The sequence below is a fragment of the Bison bison genome, unplaced genomic scaffold, assembly GCF_000754665.1.
Source record: "Bison bison bison isolate TAMUID 2011002044 unplaced genomic scaffold, Bison_UMD1.0 scf7180017860441, whole genome shotgun sequence".
Lineage (NCBI taxonomy): Eukaryota > Metazoa > Chordata > Mammalia > Artiodactyla > Bovidae > Bison > Bison bison.
The window spans coordinates 7,984-19,525 of record NW_011491013.1 but is presented as its reverse complement, the minus strand read 5'-3'; the positions used below and the strand labels follow the sequence as shown (position 1 = coordinate 19,525).

The window sequence follows — 11,542 nt, the reverse complement described above, 5'->3', positions numbered from 1 at the left end:
TTTTTTGCATTTCTTTTCCAAGGGGATGGTCTTGATCCCTGTCTCCTGTACAATGTCACGAACCTCAGTCCATAGTTCATCAGGCACTCTTTCTATCAGATCTTGGCCCTTAAATCTATTTCTCACTTCCACTGTATAATCATAAGGGATTTGATTTAGTTCATACCTGAATGGTCTAGTGGTTTTCCCTACTTTCTTCAATATAAGTCTAAATTTGGCAATAAGGAGTTCATGGTCTCAGACACAGTCAGCTCCTGGTCTTGTTTTTGCAGACTGTATAGAGCTTCTCCATCTTTGGCTGCAAAGAATATAATCAATCTGTTTTCATGTTGACCATCTGGTGATGTCCATGTATAGAGACTTCTCTTGTGTTGTTGGTAGAGGGTGTTTGTTATGACCAGTGCATTTTCTTGGCAAAACTCTATTAGTCTTTGCCCTGCTTCATTCTGTATTCCAAGGCCAAATTTGCCTGTTACTCCAGGTGTTTCTTGACTTTCTACTTTTGCATTCCAGTCCCCTATAATGAAAAGGACATCTTTTTTGGGTGTTAGTTCTAAAAGGTCTTGTACATCTTCATAGAACCGTTCAACTTCAGCTTCTTCAGTATTACTGGTTGGGGCATATACTTGGGCCAGGGATGCCGGCCGGGAGAAGCTACCCCACGCCCCCATGCCTGAGGCCAGGGGTGGTGGCTGGGAGTCAGATGTATTCCATATCTATATTTGCTGTGTCAGATCACACCTCAGAAAAATAAAAGGAAACAGCCTGAAGGGTTGCCTGACATTTCAAATAAATGGAAAATCTTACAGAAGTGAGCTTTGTTCTGAGTTACACATGTATATTTTGTTGGTGGTGTTGTTTAACATGTAAACAACTAAGTTATGCCCAACTCTTTGCAGGCCCATGGACTGTAGCCTGCCAGGCTTCTCTCTCCATTGGATTTCCCAGTCAAGAATACTGAAGTGGGTTGACATTTCCTTCTCCAGAGTCTTTTTTCCCTACCCAGAGATAGAACCCGAGTATCCTGCTTGACAGATGGATTCTTTACCACTGAGCCACCAAGGAAGCCTTGTGTGTACCTTAAATTTCTATTAAATATTGGGATTTTGAACAACTTTACATTATTTTTTGATCCGAGTGATTGGAATCTTAAAACTTGAAATCTTCTAGATTAATTTTCTTGGTGGTTATTTTCAAGAGAGGGAATTCAGAAAAATCCAGACATTAATTTGAGGACAAACTGAGAGTTTTAAGCCTTTATTTATTTGTGTCTGGGAAAATAAATTCCAGTATAATGAAAATAGTATGAGGTTCTAAGCCATACAGAATTTGTCTAGATATAGAATTCCCCTTAGTTGTTGTAGAAACTTGTGTTCCAGCTCCCTTATCTGCAAAACAGGGGCACTTATACCTTCCCTAACAATTGGTGGTAAAGGGAAAATGATTAGTAAATGAAAAGTTTTTAGTATTGTGTCTAGAACATATACAGATTTTCCTATATGGCACAGTGGTAATGAGTCTGCATGACAGTGCAGGAGACCCAGGAGACAGTGGCTCAGTTCCTGGTTCATAGAACATCCCCTAGAGTAAGAAATGGCAACCTGCTCCGGTATTCTTGTTAGAAAATTCCATGGACAGAAGAGCTCTCCAGTCCATGGGGTTGCAAAGAGTCAAACATGACTGAGCACAAATGCCAGAACATATAGTTAGCATATGGTTATTTCAGCTTTTTACTCTAATTACAGCAAATAAAGAATACTACAAATTTTAATTTCATGATTTTCTTTACTATTGATATGTTAAACACTGAAAGAAAAAAAAAATCCTATCAAATTTCCCTTGATGGGTTTTTACACTGTTTATGTACTTTTTAACTTTAGTCATAAATCCTTTTTCGTAATACACTTTATTTAAGTGTTTTTTTTTTTCTTTTAAACTGTAGCTGATGTCTTTCCAAACAGTTCCTCACAGAGATTTTTCTTGAAGAATTTCAAGTCTGAAGAAGGAATTCTTGAAAGAAATTCTTTAACAAGAAAGTATGTGGAAAAAGTTAACTCAATATTCTTCCTTCACTCAAAAAACACATGCATCTAAGCATATATATGGGTGGTGTGTGTTGTGGGTGTATGTGGGCAGGGGGCAGTGTGGATATGTGAGTGGGTAGGGAGAGAGAGAGGGAGAAAGAAAGGAAACAGGGTAGGAGATAGAAACGAACAACAAACCATAGGCAGTTTTCATGAATTTTAGTTAAAGAAGATCAGAAGGAAAATGAGACCTGCTCTAAAGGATATTTTCTCATGAGAATGCATTTTCCAAAGTGATGTTCACTTTGGAAAATTAATGCAACACTGCTCCAGCTGTTGAGTGCTGAGACTTAAACCAATATATGAGAAACATTCTAAAACAAGAGAACTTCCTAGAGTTTTGATTCTCCAGTTTTTCTACAATTTTGTACTAAAATCTTATGAAAAGTTATCTTAAATTTGTTTATGTCATGTGATCAGTCTTCCACATAAACTAGGTTTCTCCATTTATATATAAATAAGTTCTTTAATAAGCTATCTTTTATACACAGATTAAACTTATGCTAGTCTGTGTAAAAGAAACACTGATGTTTCTTCCTTAGGTTTATGTAAGTCTAATATGGATTTGTCAACCAATTTCCCTGTTAGAGAAAAAAAACGATAAAGATATCTAAAGATAATATTGTTTTATCTAAAGATAAAACAATTAACTGATGAACATGGCAGTATTTATTTTCTTAGAGAACTGTGGCTTTTCTCCAATTACTTGTTGGAGTATTTTCCTGTGGAGTTGACAAGTCAGAACAATAGCCTATTTATATTGGATATTCTTCACACATTTTTTTTTAATATGAGGCAAACAGATCCACTGCTATCAGTTTCACTTATCAATTGAAGAAAGAGGCTCAGAGAGTATTAACTACTCAGTGCTCACAACAACACCTACAAACAAACAAACCTAACAAGAACATGTGAACCCAGATGCTCATCTTCATGATCATTTGATGATGGATCTGTACAATACATCATAATGTTCTTCAATAGTACCATTAGGACACAGGTCATTGAAATTAACAGTATTTGAGGCAAAACATGATTTTGCTGTGGAGGACATTTGATTATGTGTAGAAGGTGGTGCTTTCAACATATTGACTTCTCTGCTTCTAGGTATACTACTTCAAAAAGGTGGCACTGTTCAAAATGTGTATTTAAATAAGTAGGTTATTCTTTAATCACATAAAGTTCTTCAGATTTCAAAAGAAAACTTCTAGTTCTTGAAAATATTTAAAAAGTATCAACAGTAACCTCTATATTTTGAATAATCAGAAAAATGGAGTTTTAATGTACTAATATCCCATCTTCCTATATTTACATGCCCCACATTGTACTTAAATCTCTTGTTCCCAGATACTCCATGTTCTGAATCTTTACCACACCTGCCTAGGAGAACCCTTGAAACTATTGATACTTTAGACCAGTTAGGTAGGCTCTACTATAATTATAACATGCTTTGTTTTAATTTCAAGAATATATATAGACCTCCACTGATTGTATGAAATGCTCATCTGTGACTGGAACTTTATACAAGATTCATATGCACATGGAGAATGGGACAGATTTTCTTAAAGTTACATAGATGACTAAAGGCTGAAATGGAGAATGACCTTTATCTTTTATAGAGATGGATATGAGCTGGAATTTCCCTTGGTCAGTGAATGCTGTTACATAGTTCCCAAGAGCATGAAGTTTGGTAGTAAAGTCAGGTTCATTTTGGCTTGACTTTAATTTAGTATCTTAATAATTTGGTGTAATTAATGGAATCCTCCAATATTTTTGTTTTCCAATATGCAAAATGACTATCAGAAACTACCTGTTAGTTGATTATGAGTTAAATCCCTGCAAAATCTTTACAAATTATCCAGATTTATATACATATTCTTTTAAAATATCATTTGAAATATCATGCCCATGATCTAAAAACAAAAAATAGATTATAGTAAATCCTCTATTCATTGCATAAGTAACACAAGTTTTTAAAATGCTCTTAAATATGTGTCATGTTCTGTATCATTTCAGATGAACTGAATTTATGTTGTATATTCTGAACTCAGCTCAGCTTCATGGAAAATCAGAACAATGTCACAGAATTTGTTTTCATAGGGTTGTGGGGATATAAGAAAATAGAGTTACTGTTCTTGTTCCTGCTCTGTTATCTGGCCCTCTTAATGGGGAATTTCATCATCTCATTCACCATTACCTGCAGCCATCTAATGCAACAACCTATGTACTACTTCCTCTGTCACCTCTCCTTCATGGATGTCAGCTACACCTCCACGGTGGTCCCCAGGCTAATCAGGGACCTAGCTGCAGCACGAAGAAACATTTCCTATAACAACTGTATGACCCAGCTCTTCGCTGCCCACTTGCTGGCAGGTGCGGAAATATTCATCTTGGTGTCCATGGCCTTTGATCGCTATGTGGCCATTGTCAAGCCCCTGCACTACATGGTCATCATGAACAGACAGAGGTGTGACATGTTGATCGTCCTGGCCTGGGTTTTCAGTTTTTGGCATTCTATTGCTTTACTTCTCATGGTACTCAAGTTACCTTTTTGTGGTCCTAATCAGATAGATCACTATGTGTGCGATGTGAAGCCTCTTTTGAAACTGGTGTGCAAAGATATTCATGTTGTGAGTATCTTAGTGATTGCAAATTCAGGGATGATAGCTGTTGCCATTTTTCTTGTCCTAGTAGCTTCTTATGTAGCCATATTATATAATCTTAGAACACATTCTCCTCCAGGGCGGAGGAAAGCTCTCTCAACATGTAGTTCTCACGTAACAGTTGTACTGTTATTCTTTGTGCCTTGTATCTACATTTATGTTCTACCTGCAGAGACAGAGAACAAGGACAAGGAAATCTCTGTGTTTTACACTGTGATTGCCCCCATGCTGAACCCTCTCATCTACACCCTAAGAAATATGGAGATGAAAATTGCCATGAGGAAAGTATGGTCTAAAGTGACACATTTAGATTTAAAGTAAATAGGCTAAAGTACTTGATGTCCTGAGGACATGTATCCATTGAAATATTATTGGAAACATACTAGCTTTCTTTGGGGAGTTGGACTCAATGACACCTGACATTTTATGAGTCAAAGAAGCATGTTACTGTGATTCAGATCACCATTTTCTCGTTTAGGGATCCAGTTAGTTCTTGGTGTGACCACTTTGATTTGAGCCATTTTAATATAAGAACTGTCCTAAAGCACATCTCCTGTCTTATAACAGCCCTCTGCAAAAATTGCTGTGAAACCTTATTTTCCTTGGAATAAAATCTAACCTGTTGACCCATGCATTAGAAAATATTTGACTGTAACTAGCTAATCTCAGAGGTCACACCACATTGAAAGAAAAATATGGTGTTATAATAATAGGCTATAGAACCAAAGAGACATGGGTGACTACTGACTCTGTAAGTTTTTATCCCTTTGTCTTGGAAATTTGTTCTAATTATATTGTTTTCATTTTGAAAATATCTATAAGGTGAGATAATATTATAGTTCATAAAAGGTGATATTAAGAGCTCTCCTTGTGGCTCAGATGGTAAAGAATCTGCCTGCAATGTGGGAGATCTGGGTTTGATCCCTGGGTCAGGAAGATCCCCTAGAGAAGGGAATAGCAACCCACATCAGTATTCTTACCTGTAGAATTCCATGGACGGATGAGCTTGGTGGGCTACAGTCCAAGGGGTGGCAAAGAGTTGGACATGACTGAGCGACTAACATTTTCTTTCTTTCAACACTTGTGAAATTTTGCAAGGCAAGTGGCTACCAGAAACTCATATTGGGTGCTTTTCTTCTTTCTTTATCATTCTTCCCTCAATTCCTTTTGTTTGGGTGCTTTCATCCAGCCATACTGGGCCCCTCTACATTCTCTAAACTTACCTTAAATCTGTTAACTCTATTATTTTGCTCTTTTATTTCCTCTCACCAGGATAACCCTATCCCTATGCTTTAGGACCCATAGCTTAAATATAACTTGGGATTCCCAGGTGGTACAGTGGTGAAGAATCCACCAGCCAAAGCAGGAGACAAAAGGGATGTAGGTTCCATCCCTGGGTCAGGAAGATACCATGGAGTAGGAAATGACAACACACTCCATTATTCTTGCCTGGATATTTCAACAGACAGAGGAGCCTGGTAGGCTACAGCGCATGGGATTACAGAATTAGACACAGATGGGTGACTGAGCTTGAGATCAAGGTGATCTGTACTTCTGAACTCACGTTTAAAAATTAATATTGACAATTGAGCACAGAGAAAGACTCACTCATTCAGAATGCTGAAAAAACAGTGACTACTATTACACTTATTGATCAGAATATAAAACATTTCCCATAAAACTTAAGGAACTGAATACATACATTGTATGTACTGGCAAACTCCTATCTGCCTAAAACAGATTTGTAAATGCGTAGTCATTGGATTCAGAACTTTCCTGATACATATGGGGAAGGTGACTAGAAAATGACAAATAAAATATGGTCTAAAGACCAAAAACAAACAAACAAACAAGCAAACAAACAAAAAAACCCAAATGTTAATTAGGCTACACATGACTGTTTATAGCCAGTGTATGAAGAGTTAGTCGCTCCGTCATGTCTAACTCTGCTACTCCATAGACTGTAGCCCGCCAAATTCCCCTGTCCATGGAACTCTCCCATGAAAGAATACCAGAATGGGTTGCCATTCCCTTCTCCAGGGGATCTTCCTGACCCAGAGATTGAACCCAGGTCTCCTGCATTGCAGACAGATTCTTTACTGCCTGAGCCATCAAACAAATTGACATATAATTACCAAATCTTGAATGCAGCTAACATGTCTTTTCATGGGTGAATGCCTAGACTATTGTACATCAAGACAATGGAATATTATTCAGTGCTAGAAAGAAATGACCTACCAAGCTATGAGAAGACATGAAGGACATCTGAATGCGTATTTTGAAGTCAAATAAGCCAATGTGGTAAGACCACATACTCTGTGTTTTCAAGTACATGATGTCCTAGAAAGGGCGAAACAATGGAGATACACAAAAATGTATCTTCAATATTTATTTCTCATAGTCCTGGTGAAAAGTAGAGAAAGACTTGAGAGCATCTGACAATAGTAGGGGGAAGAAGGATGTTGTCCTTACTAAGGTTTGACTTCAGCCTGGAGCCACAGGAGCTCTGAAGTATTCAGAGTTCAACAGAACCGGCTCCAACCTAAGACAAGAAGATTGTCTCTTTTTGCCCCATTAAGTCAGCCATTGTTTCCTGGTGGGCCCTGGGATGGTGAGCATAATGCCACAGATGAGACAACTTTGAATTCCTCAGATCTGTTTGTCAAGAGCAGGATGGGGCTGTGAGAAATTAGAAGCCCAGAGATATAGCAACTGGGGCATGGGGACACTGAGCCAGTGAAAGGGCTCTGATGGATGCAACTTTGTGCACTGCGTTCTGCATGCTCCATGGCACCACAAGAGTTCAGTCTTCATCCTTTCACACTCCAACAGTCACAATGAGCTCCTATCCAATAATAGCAGGCAGGCAAGTGCTTTATCGAGTATAACTTTTTTTTTTTTAATAAGTTGAAGATCTTGCCTGACATTAATGTGCCCTTTTATTTGAGTCATCACTCTTTCTGTTGGGTTAGCATCCTAAGGTGGTGATATGAGCAATACCAATAAGTTCTGAAGGCTGCAAGAATTTGAAAACTTGAAACAATCTTTTTTTATTTACCCTTTTGAGGTTCAGTGACTCATTTCTTTTGTAACCTAATTAAATATTGAAATACTGATTTACTACCATTACCATTATGATATATAAAAATGAGCAGCTATTTATGCAAAATTATTAGAACTTAGTAAGAAATTTTATATATAAATATATATGTTTTATGAATTTATAAAGTAGTTGCAGGTCTCATGTACATGAATATAAAATGCACAAAGAACAAAACAACCACTGTGATATGAGAGACACAGTGGAGAGTGCCTTGTGCCTTGCCTCTAGATGGCGGGTCATAGGGAGGACAGGATGACCACATAGCAGACCATGAGGAGAAGGAAGTCTAACAGACATATGAATCCACTGTTGGCAGAGACAAGTAATCCTAGAGTGTGAGTATCTGTGCAGGCAAAATTAATCAAGGACTCTGATCACTCAAAAACTGACCTATAACATTAGGACCACAGAATAGTAATCAGAAAAAGAAGAGGCTGCATGAAGAAAACCTCCCACGCACACCACTGCCACTAGCAGGCCACACGCCCACCAGTCCATGATGGTTGATTAGTACAAGGGCTTACAGATGGCTACATAGCAGACATAGGCTATCACACTAAGCAGGATGATCTCAGCATGTCTGAGTAAATATTCTGAAAAAAATTTGATCATGAATACTTTGAATAGGATGGTCTTTTTTTCATAGATTGAAACTATAATCAATATAGGGTATTCACAGAGGAATAGCAAGCACAAAAAAAAAAAAAAAGAGAGAGAGAGAGACAGAGAGAGAGAGAGAGAAATGGGCCAGAGAAAAGTACATGGGGAACTCCTATAACAGTTTGGCAGTGATGGTGACCACCAAGAGCACACTTCCAACCACAGAGATGATGTAGATAACGAAAAACACAACAAAGATGATTTTCTGAATCTTTGGAATCTGTGTGAGTCCTAGGAGAACAAATGCTGTCATGCTGTTCTTATTCTCCATGTATTTCGTGTTATGACTATTTATAATACTTGAAAAATTATTAAGGCAACCTTGAATTTATTAGACTTACTTACTCTTGCTGTTTTTATTGCTCAGTTGCTAAGTCATGTCCAGCTTTTTGCGAGCTCATAGAATTCAGCATGGCAGGCATCCCTATCCTTCTCTGTCTCCCAGAGTTTGTTCTAATTCACCCACTGAGTCGGTTATACCATTTAACCATCTTATCCTCTGCTGCCCGCTTTCTTTACCTTTTGCTTTCAATCTTTCTCAGCATCAGGATCTTTTCCAATGAGTTGGCTCTTCGCACCAGATGGCTAAAGTACTGAAGCTTCAGCATTAATCCTTCCAATGAATATTTTGGATTGGTTTCATTTAGAAACCAATTTCATTGACCAGTTTGATCTTCTTTGCAGTCCTATGGACTCTCAAGAGTCTTCTCCAGCACCACAGTTTGAAGACATCAGTTCTTTGGTGCTTGACTTTTTTATGGCTCTTACATCTGTACGTGACTACTGGAAGAACAATAGTTTTAACTATGGGAACTTTGTTGGCAAAATGATGTCTCTGTTTTTTAATATGCTTTCTAGGTTTGCCAGAGCTTTCCTTTCAAGGAGTAACTGTCTTTTAATTTCATAGCTACAGTGATCTCTGCAGTGATTATGGAGCCCAAGAGAACAAAATCCGTGACTGCTTCAAATTCCCCCCCTTCTATTTGCCATAAAGTGTTGGAACCAGATGTCATGTTCTTAGGTTTTAAAATGTTGATTTTTCAAGTCAGTTTTTTTTTTTTTTTTTTTTACTCTCCTCTTTCACGCTCATCAAGAGGCTCTTTAATTTCTCTTCACTTTCTGCCATTAGAGTGGCATCACCTACATATCTGAGGTTATTGATATTTCTCCTGCCATTTTTGATTCCAGTTTGTGATTCATCCATTCTGGCATTTCACATGATGTACTCTGCACAGAAGTTAAATAAAAAGCAAGGTGACAATATACAACCTTGTCATAATCCTTTATCAATCTTAAACCAAGCTCAAATAATACCACATTTGTTCTTCCAAATTTCAAATAAAATGTGATTTTGCAATATTGAAAGTATTTTGACCTTTACCTTTGTCTCAGACATAGCTTTTCCTTCTCCAATTCCCCTACAGAGCATGAGCCATCAGACTGCTCTGAAAGTTATTAAAAGCAACTTGTGAGTAAGTGTATTTTTTTGAGAGTCAGAAAGATCAAACTAGAATCCTGATTCTTTCACTTGAAATTTCTTTTACCTAGTATATATTCCTTGGTATTTTAAAGTTTTGCTTTCTCATCTATAAAGATAAAATAATATTATATATGTCACAGTTTTTATAATAATTGAATGAGGAAACATATGAATACAACCATCACTGTGATATAAGTATATACATATGTTTTATTTATCTTTGTGACTGTGTATACATTTAGAAAGTGAATTAACATTTGATCAGTAAGGCAGAGAAACCTTTAACTGTACATTAAGTTCAGGAAGAGTCATCTCTAATTTTACTTTTAGTGAGGGCAAACGGAGTCATATCATCCTTAGTGGTTGACCATACCAAAGTGCTCCACATTCATACCTGGACTAAGCAGTTGTTGATCTATTTATTTGATAATTACATTGATGCACCTACTGTATACTTGAATTTTGCTTTCATTCTCATTATTAGCTGTGATTGATTACTAAAGAGTTTACTTATTGTAAAATCCTGATTTTGGAATAGGAAAATTGGGTCCTTTCATTTTCTTAATTTCAAGGAGCCTAAAATTTATTTCAAAGAATGTTAATGGTATTTATCAAGTATTTTTAAAAAAGATTTGGGGTAAGGATTAAATGCTCTATTTGAAAAGTACCTAAACAATGATTATATTGAAAGTTGACGATTGTTAATAAGCTTTAGAATTAAAGAAAATCTTCCTTCAATATTAAATTAACTTTTTTTTTTAATTTGTTCATTTTTAATTGAATAATAATTACTGCTGGGGTCCAGCCCTGGCTGATCCAGGGTATTCGAAGGGGAGACGGCTTCGGCGACTATTTAAATATTCATCAAAGATATAAAGAGTAATAGAATGAGGATAACTCAGTAGGAAAATTCAGTGGAGAAAAGAGGCTGAGTAGCTTGGTTTACACGGGAGACCAATAAAACTTCAGGATAAGAAGCTTGCACCACTTACGTAGGCCGCAGGCGTCCTTCCGTTCTCCCGAAGGAGAGGAGACACTGAGCCTCCCCAGTCGGATCTTAGAAGCCCAGGCATAATTAGTAAGCATGGCGGGGTTCGTGCTCCAGATGGAGACTCAGCCAGAGTGAGAGAGAGAGTGACATGGGGAGACCAGTCTTTTGAGGAACTGATCCCAATTCTTTATTTTCCAGAGTCTGTTTTTATACGTTGAGGTGTTATACAAAAGTCACGTGGGGACAGCAGTCCTGACTTTTATTAAAGTCAGGTGCTTCACACAAATGTATACAGAGGTCTTAGGGGTGTTACATCATCTTCTGGCCAGGGGGGCCTGCTGACAATTTATGACCCTCTCCTTGTGACAGTGGTCAGTCAACCAGATCACTTTTTTCTCCAAGGGTGATTATTCGTAAAACAGACACCACCCAAATAAAGTTACATTCCTATAGGGTGAGGGTGTAGTGGGTTTTAGTTAAGGAAATAATTTACTTAGCCTAAGGTCTAATGTGATTTATATCAAAGGTTAATACTTATTTCTTCTATATATTCATTAATGC

General features: G+C 37.3%; 1 protein-coding gene across 1 annotated transcript; it reads left to right on the top strand.

Annotated features, from left to right (window-relative positions):
* The first annotated feature begins 4,144 nt into the window (after positions 1 to 4,144).
* LOC104982742 (olfactory receptor 4P4-like) lies at positions 4,145 to 5,068 on the top strand. Its single transcript, XM_010832151.1, has one exon. The coding sequence runs from the start codon at positions 4,145 to 4,147 to the stop codon at positions 5,066 to 5,068; it is 924 nt and encodes a 307-aa protein (XP_010830453.1).
* Positions 5,069 to 11,542: the final 6,474 nt, after the last annotated feature.

Bases quoted from the DNA above. Each gene is read 5' to 3' on its own strand.
- LOC104982742 (XM_010832151.1), top strand. From the start codon at position 4,145: ATGGAAAATCAGAACAATGTCACAGAATTTGTTTTCATAGGGTTGTGG.